The sequence below is a fragment of the Embiotoca jacksoni genome, unplaced genomic scaffold (genome assembly GCF_022577435.1).
Source record: "Embiotoca jacksoni isolate LCO1_2020_lvr unplaced genomic scaffold, fEmbJac1.0.p SCAF_103, whole genome shotgun sequence".
NCBI lineage: Eukaryota > Metazoa > Chordata > Actinopteri > Embiotocidae > Embiotoca > Embiotoca jacksoni.
Genome location: NW_027185234.1, coordinates 554,058 through 572,497, shown reverse-complemented (window position 1 = coordinate 572,497; position 18,440 = coordinate 554,058). Strand labels below are relative to the sequence as shown.

General features: G+C 44.5%; 1 protein-coding gene across 3 annotated transcripts in view; it reads right to left on the bottom strand.

The window, feature by feature from the left end:
* LOC138213851 (glycine receptor subunit beta-like) overlaps window positions 1-18,440 on the bottom strand; it is a 45,163-nt gene that overhangs the window by 426 nt on the left and 26,297 nt on the right. For 2 of the 3 annotated variants that reach the window (XM_069175173.1, XM_069175166.1), the window contains exons 9-12: window positions 16,706-16,858; window positions 13,767-13,915; window positions 6,858-7,016; window positions 1-4,591 (exon numbers count right to left, since the gene is read on the bottom strand). The exon at window positions 1-4,591 is cut by the window's left edge and continues 426 nt beyond it. In XM_069175173.1, the coding sequence (XP_069031274.1) occupies window positions 4,295-4,591; window positions 6,858-7,016; window positions 13,767-13,915; window positions 16,706-16,858 (758 nt within the window). In that variant the 3' untranslated portion in view covers window positions 1-4,294. The remainder of the gene's footprint in view (window positions 4,592-6,857; window positions 7,017-13,766; window positions 13,916-16,705; window positions 16,859-18,440) is intronic. The other variant, XM_069175181.1, reaches the window with a different exon arrangement.

Sequence of the window (18,440 nt, the reverse complement as noted above, 5' to 3'; positions counted from 1 at the left end):
CACGAATCCAGAAGTTTAATCTCACCTCCAATTGATCTTCACACAAATACGACTCTCAGCATGTGCTCGTCTTATGAGGAGAGACTTCTGAAAACCTGCAGAGGAATCAGTCAGAAGGAGACAGCGCGCCGTCCTCTCAGAGCAGGTAGGTACACCTGTACACAGGTGCTGCTGAACTTCACCACATGAAGTCCTGCTGGGTTTTCTAATGACTGGAAGTCTGTACAGTCGCTGTTTACATGTGACCTGGATCTGAATATCTGACCGGTTGAAAACTTTTCCAGATTCCACAAACAGCACTGTGTAACGCAGCTGCTTAAAAGGTTGTGACGGCTTTTTTGAAGAACTTCTGAAAAATTACCGATGAAAATGATCAATCTTACACATCTGTGTGAACCTCTCCAGTCAGTATCTGCTATGACCTCCTTGGTTTCCATGGTAACGGTTGATCATCAGCTCGGACGACATTTAGTCGCAGACTGGATATAAAAGTGTTTGTGTTCCGATCCAGAAGTGTCTTCAGCTGCAATACCAGCGAGTGCCACTAGAGGTCGGCTCCAAAAAGCCTCCGGCTCCATAGACTCCCATTCAACTTCTCTCATCAAATCCAAAGTGAATAAAATGTGTCCATCAGTTATCTCGGTGTTGTTAGCTAAAGTCACTCCTTCTTATTAGTTTTCTGGAGGTCCATCTGAAAATAATCCCTCATTCATTAGAAAAGAAGATTCAAGAAGACCTGTTTTTGGGGGCGTGAACATGAACTGCTGCTTCAGGTCATTCACAACATCTCTGTTGATGATGATCAGGACTTTGACTCTGCAGTTCCGCAACAGGAACTTTATTCTTCTAGAACGTTCTTTGGTAGAACCACTTTGGGATGCATGTCCTGACATTTCCTTTCAGAATTTACTGGAATAATTCAGGATTCATTGATGCATCAATGATGGAGAGAGACCATGTTAGATAACCGTGATACTACCACCACCATGTTAGATAACCATGATACTACCACCACCATGTTAGATAACCGTGATACTACCACCACCATGTTAGATAACCATGATACTACCACCACCATGTTAACAGATAACCATGATACTACCACCACCATGTTAGATAACCGTGATACTACCACCACCATCTTAGATAACCATGATACTACCACCACCATGTTAACAGATAACCATGATACTACCACCACCATCTTAGATAACCATGATACTACCACCACCATGTTAGATAACCGTGATACTACCACCACCATGTTAGATAACAATGATACTACCACCACCATGTTAGATAACCATGATACTACCACCACCATGTTAGATAACCATGATACTACCACCACCATGTTAGATAACCGTGATACTACCACCACCATCTTAGATAACCATGATACTACCACCACCATGTTAACAGATAACCATGATACTACCACCACCATCTTAGATAACCATGATACTACCACCACCATGTTAGATAACCATGATACTACCACCACCATGTTAACAGATAACCATGATACTACCACCACCATGTTAGATAACCATGATACTACCACCACCATCTTAGATAACCATGATAGTACCACCACCATGTTAGATAACCATGATACTACCACCACCATCTTAGATAACCATGATACTACCACCACCATGTTAAATAACCATGACACTACCACCACCATCTTAGATAACCATGATACTACCACCACCACCACCATCTTAGATAACCATGATACTACCACCACCATGTTAACAAATAACTATGATACTACCACCACCATGTTAGATAACCGTGATACTACCACCACCATGTTAGATAACCATGATACTACCACCACCATCTTAGATAACCATGATACTATCACTACCATGTTAACAAATAACTATGATACTACCACCACCATGTTAGATAACCATGATACTACCACCACCATGTCAGCTAACCATGATACTACCACCACCATGTTAGATAACCATGATACTACCACCACCATGTTAGATAATCATGATACTACCACCACCATCTTAGATAACCATGATACTACCACTACCATGTTAACAAATAACTATGATACTACCACCACCATGTTAGATAACCATGATACCACCACCACCACCATCTTAGATAACCATGATACTACCACCACCATGTTAGATAACCATGATACTACCACCACCATCTTAGATAACCATGATACTATCACTACCATGTTAACAAATAACTATGATACTACCACCACCATGTTAGATAACCATGATACCACCACCACCATGTTAGATAACCATGATACTACCACCACCATCTTAGATAACCATGATACTACCACCACCATGTTAGATAACCATGATACCACCACCACCATGTTAGATAACCATGATACCACCACCACCATGTTAGATAACCATGATACTACCACCACCATGTTAGATAACCATGATACTACCACCACGTTAGATAACAATGACACTACCACTACCATGTTAGATAACCATGATACTACCACCACCATCTTAGATAACCATGATACTACCACCACCATGTTAGATAACCATGATACCACCACCACCATGTTAGATAACCATGATACCACCACCACCATGTTAGATAACCATGATACCACCACCACCATGTTAGATAACCATGATACTACCACCACCATGTTAGATAACCATGATACTACCACCACGTTAGATAACAATGACACTACCACTACCATGTTAGATAACCATGATACTACCACCACCATCTTAGATAACCATGATACTACCACCACCATGTTAGATAACCATGATACCACCACCACCATATTAGATAACCATGATACCACCACCACCATGTTAGATAACCATGATACTACCACCACCATGTTAGATAACCATGATACCACCACCACCATGTTAGATAACCATGATACCACCACCACCATGTTAGATAACCATGATACCACCACCACCATGTTAGATAACCATGATACTACCACCACCATGTTAGATAACCATGATACTACCACCACGTTAGATAACAATGACACTACCACCACCATCTTAGATAACCATGATACTATCACTACCATGTTAACAAATAACTATGATACTACCACCACCATGTTAGATAACCATGATACTACCACCACCATGTCAGCTAACCATGATACTACCACCACCATCTTAGATAACCATGATACTACCACCACCATGTTAGATAACCATGATACCACCACCACCATGTTAGATAACCATGATACCACCACCACCATGTTAGATAACCATGATACTACCACCACCATCTTAGATAACCATGATACTACCACCACGTTAGATAACAATGATACTACCACCACCATGTTAGATAACCATGATACTACCACCACGTTAGATAACCATGATACTACCACCGCCATGTTAGATAACCATGATACTACCACCACCATGTTAACAGATAATCATGACTCTGATCTCACATTCAGACTAACTGGTGATCCTGGAGGTTCACAGATATGTGATATTGATCATCTTCATCGATCAGTAAATGACCAGCTGTAATATTTGTATATCCTTTTGCTTGTCTTTATCTACTTTCAGGACCTGTGTGAAAATCTGATGATGTTTTTAGTCAGATTGTTTGAAAATGGTTCACAAACCTTGAAGCAGCGCTGTGGGAGTGTTGCCACAGTAAAAGAGGTGTAACAGCAGAGTCCTCCATCAGATACACGCAGGATGTGAACTGCAGGTTAAAATCAGGTCGGATTCTTCCAGAGCTGCCGTGAAAGACGTAACTTCATACAACAACTCAGTCTGTAACTTAACTCAACATCACACCCAGAGCATTTCATTCTACAAAACTATTGTCAAACATTTCCAGATGAAAATAATGAAGTGTCAGCAGCTATTAGTGTGAAATAAGGATGCTTCAACAACTCACAGGGATTCTATCTTTGTTCAGTCAGTCTGTCTCTTCTAACAACTCTGCGTTTAATGTCTCACTTAGTTGTTGCAGATTTCAGAGTGCTGGACCTTTAGCATGAAGTGTTAGCAGGAAGCGTACTCTCAGTGAAAAGCAGTTATTTCTGATGCTCAGCGGAGGTTTTGGTTCACATGAAGCACAATGTCCTGTATCACACAGAGACACACATGCAGTGCTACCATGATGCACAGGCTTAAAGGGGACTCAACCTAGCACTCCCAGGGACCACGGCCGCCTCTGCAGCTCTGAGTGTACTAGTATCGAGGTCGGGTCCAGTCGGGTTGGTCCATTCCAGGACACAGATCCTGTCCTGCTCGTCCCCTCACAGATAGACCGACCAGTAGACCACGTTGAAGAAGAGGAAGGTGAAGGGGAAGAGGGCTCTGGCATACAGATCGACGCGTTTAGCAGCAGCGGGTATGACGGGTTTGGGTGGGGGAGGTTTCTTTTTGGTTTTGTTCTGGGACTTGAGGGCCCCTGAAACTTCAACTGGTTTACCGTAACAGTCAAAGTTGGAGAGTTCAAAGTCTCGAGGTAAAGATCCCACGATGCTGAAGTCGTTGGAGCGGAGGTCCGACTTCGAGGTGCATACTTTCTTACAGCGAGTTTCCACCACCTGCTGAAAGACAGATGCCAGCACATGTTATCACTCCATGAGGGCTATAGAGAAACAGGGTCGGTGTTACAGTCCAGACCAGCTTATTCCATCTATTACAGTCTCACATCAAATGAAGCGACGTCGGTCCACAGCCACAAACATTTTACAACCCTGTTCGCAAAAAAGTACTGACGCAGTGTAAAATGTAAATAATAACAGAATGCAATGATTTCTAAATCACATAAACTCATTCTTAATAGAAAATAGTTCAAAGACAACATATCAAATGTTGAAACTGAGAAATGTTATTGTTTCATTAAAAATATCTTCTCATTTTGAATCTGATGCAGCATCACGTCTCTATAAGTTGTTCCAGGATCATGTTCACCACTGAGCTGCATCAACTCTTCTTTTAACAACACTCTGGAAACGTTAGGGAACTGAGGAGACCAGTTTCTGGAGTTTAGGAAGTGAAATGTGGTCCCATTCTTGATTGATAGAGGATTTCAGCTGCTCAACAGTTCAGGGTCTCCTTTGTTGTATTGTTCATGTCCTGATGCTCCAGATGTTTTCAATGATTGACAGGTCTGGACTGCAGGAGGCCAGTTTATCAGCGGACTCTTCTACTAGAGAACCATGCTGTTGGAATACGTGCAGAATGTGGTTGGACGTTGTTCTGCTGAAATAAACAAGACCTTCCCTGAAAGAGACGTTGTCTGGATGGCAGCATATGTTGCTCCAAAACCTGAATATATCATTCAGCATTAATGCTTCCTTCCAGATGTTCAAGCTACCCATGCCATGTGCACTAATGCATCCTGTACCATCACAGATGCTGGCTTTAGAACTGAGCTGATAACAAGCTGGATGGTCCCTCTCTTCTTTAACCTGGAGGATGCAGCGTCCATGATTTCCAAACAGAATCTCAGATTGTGATCCATCAGACCTCAGGACAGTTGTCCACTTCACCTCAGTCCATCTTCAATGATCTCGGTCCAGAGAAGGCGGCGGTGTTTCTGGATCATGTTTCTATCTGGTTTCTTCTTTGGAGTTTTAACGTCATTTGTGGACGCAGCGATGAACTGTGTTCACAGACGATGGTTTTCACAAGTGTTCCTGAGCCCATGCAGTGATTTCCACTCCAGAATAGTGTGTTTTTAATGCAGTGCTGCCTGAGGGCCCGAAGATCACCACCATCCAATATTGGTTTCCAGCCTTGTCCCTTGTGTTCAGAGATTTCTCCAGATTCTCTGAATCTTTTAATGATATTATGAACCGTAGACGATGAAATCCACTAATTCTTTGTAGTTTTACATTGAGGAACATTATTCTTAGATTGTTGAACTATTTTCCAACACAGTCTTTCAGAGTGGTGAACCTCTCCCCATCTTCACTGCTGAGAGACTCTGCCTCTCTGAAATCATCTTTTATACCCAATCATGTTACTGATCTGTTGCCATGGTAACCTCATTAGTTGTCAAATGTTCAACCAGGTGTTTTTTTTATTCATCTTTACACAACTTTTCCATCTTTTGTTGATCCTGTCACAACTTTTTAGAGACGTGTTGCTGCCGTCAAATTTAAAATGAGCAGATATTTTTCATAAAACAATAAAATTTCTCAGTTTCAACGTTTTGATGTGTTGCCCCAACTGTTTTGGAAACAGGAATGTACTTTCACAATGAGTGCTCTAACGTTGGGAGATGCCGTTGTTTGAGAGGGGGCCGTCGAAGAGGGAGGTCATGTGACGGAGACAGAGAGTGTTGGTGTCGGGAGGGCGGGGTGGATGGATGGATCCATCACAGGACCGCCCGCAGAGAGCGGCGTGATGAAGTGACTTCTGAAGGAAATCAGTCGGTGAAAAATCCCTGTGGATTTATTTCAATCAGCAGAAACAGGAAGAAGGTCAACGTAGGCATGTAATGTTCCTCTGAAACCCAAACCGGGATCTTTCCTGAAAGACGTTGTTTCGGTGTGTTAACCTCCGACATGGTGAGAGTCTGTGTGGATGAGCCTCGGTACCTGACCCACGGATGCAGGCCCGCTGAGATGCTGGTTATTAATATTCTTGGTTTTATTACACAAGTATGATTTCATCCCCGCTGAGTGTTCTGGTGGTTGGACACCAACAGACGGACGGGACCGTTCATGGATGTAGAACGTCTGTGTTTGTAGGGAATGGTTCTGTTTCCAACAAGGAAGAACTCTCAAACAGAAGGAAATGATGTCAGCAGGTGATGCCTGTTAGAAAGGTGCTGCTGCTGTTGTTGTTGTTGTTGTTGTTTACCTGCAGAGTGTTGACATGCAGCGGTGTTCCTCCTGTCCCGTTCACCGTGTTGCTCGTTTTATTCGACGGCTTCTTTCCTTCTTTCTCCATCAAAGCTTTTTCCTTCGTGGCCATTTTGGCTTTTTCCTTCTCAATCCGTTTGGGACTGTTCAGCATCACCTGGGTGACAGAGGGACAGGTGAGAACAGGTGAGGGAATGGTGAGGGACAGGTGAGGGACAGGTAAGGAACAGGTAAGGGACAGAAGGACAGGTGAGGACAGGTGAGGGAATAGTAAGGGACAGGTGAGGGACAGGTGAGGGACAGGTAAGGAACAGGTGAGGGACAGAAGGACAGGTGAGGACAGGTGAGGGAATAGTAAGGGACAGGTGAGGGACAGGTGAGGGACAGGTAAGGAACAGGTGAGATTCAGAGGGAAAGGTGAGGACAGGTGAGGGACAGAAGGACAGGTGAGGACAGGTGAGGGACAGGTAAGGGACAGGTGAGGGACAGGTAAGGAACAGGTGAGGTTCAGAGGGAAAGGTGAGGACAGGTGAGCGACAGGTGAGGGACAGGTGAGAGAAAGGTGAGGGACAGAGGGACAGGTGAAGGACGGGTGAGGGACAGGTGAAGGAACAAGGGACAGGTGAGGGACAGGTGAGGGACAGGTGAGGGACAGGTGAGGGACAGGTGAAATTATGAATCTGTTCATGGCTTGTATGTGAAAGACAGTTTGAGGTCTTACAGGAGGAGTCACTGTTACATTTTACATGGAGGTCAAAGGTTACAGGTTCCTTCCATCATCCATCATCCATCCATCATCCTTCATCCATCAACCATCAACCATCATCCATCATCATCATCATCCATCATCCATCATCCATCATCATCGTCCATCATCATCATCATCCATCATCATCGTCCATCATTCATCATCATCATCATCCATCATCCACCCATCATCCATGAACCATCAACCATCATCCATCCATCATCCATGAACCATCAACCATCATCCATCCATCATCCATCAACCATCATGCATCAACCATCATCCATCCTTCATCCATCATCCATCGCCCATCGTCCATCATCATCCATCATCCATCATCCATCATCATCATCCATCATCCATAGTCCATCATCCATCCATCATCCATCATCCATCGTCCATCATCCATCAACCATCATCCATCATCATCATCCATCATCCATAGTCCATCATCCATCCATCATCCATCATCCATCGTCCATCATCCATCAACCATCATCCATCATCATCATCATCATCCATCATCCATCGTCCATCGTCCATCATCCATCGTCCATCATCCATCAACCATCATCCATCATCATCGTCCATCGTCCATCATCATCCATCATCCATCATCCATAGTCCATCATCAATCATCATCCATCCATCATCCACCCATCATCCATCAACCATCATCCATCGTCCATCATCCATTATCCATCGTCCATCATCCATCGTCCATCATCCATTATCCATCGTCCATCATCCATCATCCATCATCCATCGTCCATCATCCATCGTCCATCGTCCATCATCCATCGTCCATCGTCCATCATCATCATCCATCGTCCATCATCATCATCCATCATCATCATCATCATCATCAACCATCATCCACCCATCATCCATCAACCATCATCCATCAATGTCCATCCATCATCCATCATCCACCCATCATCCATCATCATCATCCATCATCCACCCATCATCCATCATCATCATCCATCGTCCATCATCATCATCCATCATCATCATCATCATCATCAACCATCATCCACCCATCATCCATCAACCATCATCCATCATTGTCCATCCATCATCCATCATCCACCCATCATCCATCATCATCATCCATCATCCACCCATCAACCATCTATCCATCATCCATCGTCCATCATCATCATCATCATCATCATCATCATCATCATCATCATCATCATCATCCATCATCCATCATCATCATCATCATCCATCGTCCATCGTCCATCATCCATCATAGTCAGATGTCTTCCAGGGACCAGAGTCAGATGTCTTCCCGGGGCCAGAGTCAGATGTCTTCCTGGGGCCATAGTCAAATGTCTTCCAGGGGACAGAGTCAGATGTCTTCCCGGGGCCAGAGTCAGATGTCTTCCAGGGGCCATAGTCAAATGTCTTCCAGGGGACAGAGTCAGATGTCTTCCAGGGGACAGAGTCAGATGTCTTCCCGGGGCCAGAGTCAGATGTCTTCCCGGGGACAGAGTCAGATGTCTTCCCGGGGACAGAGTCAGATGTCTTCCCGGGGACAGAGTCAGATGTCTTCCAGGGGCCAGAGTCAGATGTCTTCCCGGGGACAGAGTCAGATGTCTTCCCGGGGACAGAGTCAGATGTCTTCCCGGGGACAGAGTCAGATGTCTTCCAGGGGACAGAGCGGGCGACATTGAATCAAACCTGAAACTGCTGACTAAGGCTAATCATAAATCCAGTCAGATTGTTATTGACGTCGGCAGTAACGACACCCGGTTACACCAATCGGAGGTCACTAAAGTTAACGTGGAATCGGTGTGAAACTTTTCAAAAACAACGTGGGACTCTATAGTTTTCTCTGGACCCCTTCCTAACCGGACCAGTGATGATATGTTTAGCCGTACGTCTTCACTTCACCGCTGGTTGTCGAGGTGATGTCCCGCTAACAACGTGGGCTTCATTAACAACTGGAATACTTTCTGGGGGAAACCTGGTCTGATCCGGAGAGACGGCATCCATCCTACTTTGGATGGTGCAGCTCTTCTTTCTAGAAACATGGCCGTGTCTCTTAACAGCCCTAAAACCTGACATCCAGGGTTGAGGTCAGGACGCAGAGCTGCAGTCTTACAGCTCCTCTGCAGCTTCTTTAGAGCTGTCACTCACCCAAAACCTTCAACATCCTGTAGAGGTTGTGTCTGTACCCAGACCACCTATATTTAAAAAACTCAAGAAAAGATCTATCAATAAAAATGTAATAAAAATGGATCCTACCAAATTAATGGATCAAAACAATCTGACAATTAAAAGCAAACTATTAAATATGAGATCTCTCTGGTCTAAATCTCTGTTAGTAAATGACTTGATAACTGATCATCAGATTGATTTACTCTGTCTCACAGAGACCTGGCTGCAACAGGAAGAATATCTTAGTATTAATGAAGCAACTCCTCCCAGTCATATTCATTATCATATTCCTAGAGATTCAGGAGGAGGAGGAGGAAGAGAAGGAGGAGGAGGAGGAGGAGAAGGAGGAGGAGGAGTGGGAGGAGTGGCAGCAATCTTCCACTCAAGTTGATCAATTAATCCAAAGCCTAAACTTAGTTATAAATCATTTGAGAGTCTGACTCTTAGTCTCTCACCCAAACTGGAAAGCAGAGAAACGGATTGTATTGTTGTTGTTTATCTCCCACCTGGTCCTTATTCAGAGTTTCTAACTGAACTCTGACTTTTGATCAGATTTAGTGCTGAGTTCAGATAAAGTGATGATAGTGGGAGACTTTAACATTCATGTTGACGTGGACAACGACAGCCTCAGTTCTACTTTCAGCTCATTATTAGATTCTGTAGGCTTATATCAGGATGTAAATAAACCCTGTCACCGTGGTAACCACACCCTCCATCTGGTTCTGTCATATGGGATGGAAACTGAAAATGTAATAGTATTTCCTCCAAACCCTGTTTTGTCGGACCACTTCTTATTAACATCTGAAGTTCCAATAATGGACTACACAGCATGTGGGAATAAATCCCACTACAGTAGATGTCTGTCAGATGATGTCGTGGCCAAGTTTAAGGAAGCAGTTACATGTTTATCCTCTTCGATGCCGTGTGTTAAAGCAGTGGAAGACATCTACGTTGATCTTAGTCCCACACTAGTGGATCATCTGGTAGAAAACACTGCAGTATCTCTGCTACAACTCTAGATGATGTCGCCCCTCTGAAGAAGAGAGTACCAGTCTAATATTATATAAGAAAGCTCTTCGTAAGGCCAGAACTTTATATTATTCATCATTAATAGAGGACAACAAGAACAACCCCAGGTTTCTTTTCATCACTGTAGCAGGCTGACAAAGAGTCCCAGTTCTGTTGAGTCCTCTATTCCTTCAGCTCTCAGCAGTAATGACTTCATTAACTTCTTTACTAATAAAATTCTTACTATCAGGGAGAGAATCGGGCCGACGCTTCCTGACACCATCACTGATGTGTTGCTAAGCAACAGCAGCCCTGAAAGCAACTGTAGGACCAGATGTAAACTTGGAACATTTCTCTCCTGTTGAGCTCTCTGAGTTAACTAGAATTATTTCTTCATCTGGATCCTCTAGCTGTCTGTTAGATCTCATCCTAACTAAACTTTTTAAGGAAGTCTTCCCTTTAATTAATACTTCCATATTAGATCAGATCAACCTATCTATTGTAACCGGCTATGTACCGCAGGCTTTTAAAGTGGCTGTAATTAAACCTTTACTTAAAAAGACGACTCTTGATCAGCTGTTTTAGGAAACTACAGACCAATTTCCAACCTGACGTTTATTTCTAAAATCCTTGAAAAAGTTGTTTCAAATCAACTTTGTGATCATTAACAAAGGAATGATCTGTTTGAAGATTTTCAGTCTTTAGAGTTCATCATAGCACAGAAACAGCTCTGGTGAAAGTTACTAACGACCTTTTATTAGCCTCAGATAATGGACTCGTCTCTGTACTTGTTCTGGACCTCAGTGCTGCTTTTGATACGATTGATCATAAGATCTTATTACAGAGATTAGAAGACGTTACGAGGATTAAAGGAACTGCATTAGACTGGTTCAAATCCTACTTATCAGATAGATTCCAGTTTGTCCATGTCAACAATGAGTCTTCCAGACAAACAAGAGTTAGTTATGGAGTTCCACAAGGCTCAGTGTTAGGCCCAATACTTTTTACTTTGTACATGCTTCCATTAGGAGATGTCATCAGGAAGCACTGCATCAACTTCCATTGTTATGCAGATGACACTCAGCTATATCTTTCTATAAAACCAGATGAAACTAATCAGTTAGTAAAACTTGAAGCCTGTCTAAAAGACATAAAGGCCTGGATGACCAAAAACTTCCTGTTTCTAAATTCAGACAAAACAGAAGTTCTTGTACTTGGTCCTAAACACCTCAGAAACTCTTTCTGTAATCACTTAGTTACTCTAGATGATGTTGTCTTGGCCTCCAGCAAAACTGTGAGGAACCTTGGAGTCATCTTTGATGAGGATTTGTCCTTTAGACACCATATAAAGCAAATCTCCAGAACTGCCTTCTTTCATCTACGTAATATTCATAAAATCAGGAAAATCCTTCCTCAGCGTGACGCAGAAAAACTCATTCATGTGTTTGTTACTTCTAGACTAGATTATTGTAATTCCTTGTTGTTAGGATGTCCAAATTACTCATTAAAAACCTGCAGCTGATCCAAAATGCTGCAGCAAGAGTACTGATGGGATTTAACAAGAGAGATCATATTTCTCCAGTTTTATCTTCTCTTCACTGGCTTCCTGTGAAATCAAGAATATAATTTAAAGTTCTCTTGATGACTTACAAAGCTCTACATGACCAGGCTCCATCATATCTTAGAGATCTTATAGAACCATATAATCCTGGCAGAGCACTTCTCTCTCAGTACGCTGGTCTACTTGTGGTTCCTAGAGTTTCCAGAAGTAGAATGGGAGGCGGAGCTTCAGTTTTCAGGCTCCTCCCCTGTGGAACCAGCTCCCAGTTTGTGTTGGAGGGGCAGAAACCCTCTCCAGCTTTAAGATTAGACTCAAAACGTTCCTTCTTGATAAAGCCTATAGGGCTGGCTCAGGTAGACCTGAACCAACCCTTAGTTATGCTGTTATAGGCCGAGGCTGCTGGAGGACCTCGTTACATGCTGATCTTCTTTTCTTTCCTCCTACTCTTTAACTGACTCATACCTCACCATCTTCTTCTCTCCCATAGTTTCTTCTTATTATCTGTTGTCTCCATTCAGTTCCTTCACTCGTGTAGTTTCTGTTCTTTCTTTTCCAGATGTCCCGTCATGGAGCTGCATGTCTCTGCTCTGTGATTGTCGTCTCCACCAACAGTTCTTCTCTTCTATCTCTATGCTGTCCTTTTCTCTCTCTGCTCTCCTCTCACCCCAACCGGTCGAGGCAGATGCTCCGCCCACCTCTGATCCTGGTTCTGTTAACAGATGCTCCGCCCACCTCTGATCCTGGTTCTGTTAACAGATGCTCCGCCCACCTCTGATCCCAGTTCTGTTAACAGATGCTCCGCCCACCTCTTAGCCTGGTTCTGTTGTTAAATTGTTGAATTGTTGAATTGTTGAATTATTGAATTATTGAATTATTGAATTGATGAATTATTGAATTGATGAATTGTTGTGTTTCTCCGTATAATATTGTAAAGTTCTGCTGTAAAGACTTTAATGTGTTAAGTGCAATGAAATAACCTGAGTTGTGATTTGGCGCTATATAAATAAAATTGAATTGAATTGAATTGAATTGAATTGAATCATACATCATCATCATCATCATCATCATCATCATCATCCATCATCATCATCATCCATCGTCCATCATCATCATCATCATCCATCATCCAGGTGTGCAGTCACTGCTTCTTCCTCCCTCCTCATCCTCCCAGGTTCTGTGTTTTCAGGCCCAGTGATGTGTTCAGAGATTTGTTGTGTAAGTTCAGTTGCATGAAAAAATGTGTGTGCGTGCGTGCGTGCGTGCGTGTGTGTGTGTATGTGTGTGTGTGTGTGTGTGTGTGTGTGTGTGTGTGTGTGTGTGTATGTGTGTGTGTGTGTGTGTGTGTGTGTGTGTGTGTGTGTGTGTGTGTGTGTATGTGTGTGTGTGTATGTGTGTGTGTGTGTGTGTGTGTGTATACTGACCTGCACCACAGCGTATTCCACCAGCGATGAGAATCCAAATAGCAGACAGGCGATGAGCCAGATATCGATGGCCTTCACGTAGGACACCTTGGGCAGCTCTGAGGCCAACAACATGCTCTCACTGGACAGAGAGAGGACGGACAGAATACCTGGAGACGGACAGATGAGTCAGGTGACCTCCTAGTCCCGCCCACTAATGAACTTTTCTACACATACAGGAACACACAAGTCAGAAGTCGACTTCCTTCTGTCGGAGACCAGACATGCTGTAATGTGCTGTATAGAAGCTGTGTGTGTGTGTGTGTGTGTGTGTGTGTGTGTGTGTGTGTGTGTGTGTGTGTGTGTGTGTGTGTGTGTGTGTGTGTCTGTGTGTGTGTGTCCACCTCCGGTCCATCCAATCAGGGAAGCCCTCTGTCTCACTGGGTTCATGTGATCATTCAGGTAACATGAGGTCAGGTAACTGCTGTGAAGCTGACCCTTCGGTGACCGCCTGTTACCATGGAAACACTGTTCCTGCTCTGAGCAGCGCTGCGTGACGGACAGCAGCTCTGGGTGTTCGACAGAAAACTGACATACAAGCTGTCAAATCACAAGTGTGAAGAGGCCAAACTACACCTGACATCTTCACATCTGAGGGCAACGAATGCCACATCCTGGGTGTCAGTTTATTGGCCACGCCCACGGAGCTATATAACCCCGCCCCTTTGGCCTCCAAACACAAAAACAGAGAGGCTCTGTAGGTGGAAACAAACCTTTAATTCCACCTGGTATTTCACTTTATTTCATATTTCATGTGTTTGATGTTTACGAGATGTCTTTATTATAACTTTAGACCTCTATGTGTTGTTGCCTTAAAGAGTTAGAGGATGCATTAATTATAAAAGTTAAGCTTCGTTCATCTTACTCATCCAGCGATTTGTTCATGCTGACATTTGATTTGATATTTCATATATGTATTCAGTATTCATGTTTTTGATACTTTCTTTCATCCATCCATGTTTTTGTTCATCCTAAACTGGAACAAATAAATTGTTGGAACGGCTTTTGGAGTTTTAGTGTTTTTTATTTATTTTTGTAAACTAATTTGTGATCTTATTAATCCACATTCAGTAAACATGAATAGAGTCATTTAAAGTGCCTTCACATGGTCTGTGGAGAAGTGAGAGTCTGATAGGAAAGCTTCAGTGACCTCGGTGGGAAATCCCCAGAAATAAATGAAATATATATATACAGTATATATATATATATGTACATATATATATATATGTATATATACGTACATATACATACGTACATATATACAATGTTCCAAAAAATAAAGAGATCACTTAAACAACTCAATGTAACTCCAATCAATCCCACTTCTGTGAAATCAAGCTGTCCAGTTTGGATCAACACTGATTGAGGATCAGTTTCACCTGCTGTTGTACAAATGGAACAAACAGGTGGAAATGAGGCAATTATCAAGACAACCCTATAAAGGAACGGTTCTGCAGGTGGTGACCACAGACCGTTTCTCTGTCCTCGTCCTTTCTGGATGAATGTTGGTCCCTTTTGCATTTTGCCAGTGTCCTCACCACTAGAGGGAGCATGAGGTGTCTCCAACCCACAGAAGTTGTTCAGGTAGTGCAGCTCATCCAGGATGGCACATCAATGTACACTGTGGCAAGAAGGTTTGCTGTGTCTGTCAGCACAGTGTCAAGAGGACGGAGGACATACCGGGAGACGGGCCGGTCCACCAGGAGATGTGGAGGGGGCCGTAGGAGGACAACAACCCGGCAGCGGGACCGCTATCTGCTCCTTTGTGCAAGGAGGAGCAGGAGGAGCGCTGCCAGAGCCCTACAAAATGACCTCCAGCAGGCCACTAATGTGCATGTTTCTGCTCAAACTGTCAGAAACAGACTCCATGAGGGCGGTACGAGGACCCGACGTCCACAAGTGGGGTCTGTGCTCACAGCCCAACACCGTGCGGGGCGACCGGACTTTACCGGAGAACACCGAGATCGGCAGCTTCTCCGTCGGCGTCCTGTGGTCTTCACGGATGAGAGCAGGTTCACACTGAGCACATGTGACAGACGTGACGGAGTCTGGAGACGCCGTGGAGAACGTTCTGCTGCCTGCAACATCCTCCAGCGGGACCGGGTCGGCGGCGGGTCAGCGACGGTCTGGGGAGGCGTTTCTTCGGAGGGCAGCGCAGCCCTCCGTGTGCTAGCCAGAGGTACCCTGACTGCCATTAGGTCCCGGGATGAGATCCTCAGACCCGTTGAAGACCATCTGCTGGTGCAGCGGGTCCTGGGTTCTTCTGATGCAGGACAATGCTCGGCCTCATGTGGCTGGAGTGTGTCAGCAGTTCCTGCACGATGAAGGCATCGATGCTCTGGACCGGCCCGCCCGTCCCCCAGACCCGAATCCAATCCAGCACATCCGGGACATCGTGTCTCGTTCCGTCCGCCGACGCCACGTCCACCACAGACTGTCCGGGAGTGGACCGATGCTTTGATCCAGGTCTGGGAGGATATCCCTCAGGAGAACATCCGTGGTCTCATCAGGAGCATGCCCAGGTGTTGTAGGGAGTGATACAGGCACGTGGAGGACACACACTACTGAGACTCATTTGGACTTGTCTTCAGGAATCTCCACAGAAGTTGGATCAGCCTGTGATCTGATTTTTACACTTTTATTTGGAGTATGATTCTGAATCCAGACCTCCATGGATAATGATTCTGATTTCCATTGATCATTCTGATGTTATTTTGTTCTCAACACATTCCACTACGTCATGAATCAAGATTTGAACTGGAGTATTTCATTCATTGAGATCTAGGATGTGTTGTTTAAGGGTTCCCTTTATTTTTTTTTTAGCAGTGTATATGAATATATAAGGTCTGTAAACGTGTGCTGAATGGATGGACAGCGGTACCGTGTGTTTGTGGACTCACCCAGCGGCACCCTGGCTGCTGAGGCATCAGGGTTGATCCAGAACGACAACCAGGACAAGACGACGATCAGCAGCGTCGGGGCGTAAACTCCCATCAGGTAGAACCCGACCTGCCGACGCAGCGTGAAGATCACCTCCACGCAGGTGTAGTATCCTGCAACCACAGACACATCAGGCTGGATTATTGTCAATGAAGGGTACATGAAGGGAACCCGACCTGTGGAACTGAAGTCATCAAACATCCTCAGCCGGAGGATCTCACGGTTCTCCCTCCAGACAGCACCTCTATCAGAGACGCTTCGTAGTGGTTCTCCTCAACGTGTTCAGCACGGTGTGAAGACTCTGTAACATCCAACGCTTGAAAGCATTACAACCCCGTATCACCACAAAATGTGGAATTAACACGCTACGGGCTGTCGAGGCGTGAAAGTTACACGTTTTCCGGTAGTGGACGGAAATGAAACCTACTGCATGCTGAGAACCGTGTGATCTACAGGAAGATTAAACTCATGTCAAAAACAGATGCTTTGAAGAGAAATCAGTGGGTTTGTGAGATATATTGAGACTAAAGGTTGTCAGTGTCACCAAGCTGGCCAGATCACCATGGTAACTGATGCTGCAAACTTAAGCTTAATTCAAAAACCTTAACCGGAGCAGGTTAAGTTGGAGATATCAGATCGAAACGTAACAAAGTTACAACTACTGACCAATCAGATCGCTCTGAATAATGACATCACCATTCAGAGAAGATCCTGTGGAGCTCAGTGAGAAAGAGAGAGTGAGACAGAGAAAGAGAGACAGTGAGACAGAGAGACATACCTGTTATTTTTAGGAGTTATATATTCATTCACTGTTTATTACTGATATCATCCAACAACTAACTGATGAACTAAATCACTGCACTTATATCAATAAGATGTGACAGTAAACCTTCCTACAGCTTTGAATTATGATTTTATATTCATAAGATGTGACAGTAAACCTTCCTGCTGCCTTGAATTATGATTTTATGATTTTATGACCTAGAGTTCACAAAGATGATACCAGTCGTCCTACTGATGATCTCTGAAGGACACTTTCATCGTTGTTGATTAGCAAAGAAAATCTGGATCTGTTGAACCTGTTGTAATGTCTTCAGGTGTTGTGTTTTTGTTAGGATTCCTGTCTTTTCCTCCGTTTGCCCCCGATCTCCTCTCCTCCTGTGTCCCCTCAGTCCCCTGTCTGCTTGTTCTGTGTCCTCCTCTCCTCCTGTGTCCCCTCAGTCCCCTGTCTGCTTGTTCTGTGTCCTCCTCTCCTCTCCTCCTGTGTCCTCTCAGCCCCCTGTCTGCTTGTTCTGTGTCCTCCTCTCCTCTCCTCCTGTGTCCCCTCAGTCCCCTGTCTGCTTGTTCTGTGTCCTCCTCTCCTCTCCTCCTGTGTCCCCTCAGTCCCCTGTCTGCTTGTCCTGTGTCCTCCTCTCCTCTCCTCCTGTGTCCCCTCAGTCCCCTGTCTGCTTGTCCTGTGTCCTCCTCTCCTCTCCTCCTGTGTCCCCTCAGTCCCCTGTCTGCTTGTTCTGTGTCCTCCTCTTCTCACCTCCCGTGGCCACGCCCCTCACCAGTCCCAGCAGCTGCAGCCACTCACCCCTGATCACCTCCTGCAGGTGTGCTGCATCTCCCTGATCACCTCCCTGGACTATATGTACCCTGCCCCTGCACTCCTCTGGTTGTCGGTGCATTACAACTAGAGACTTCTGGACACTG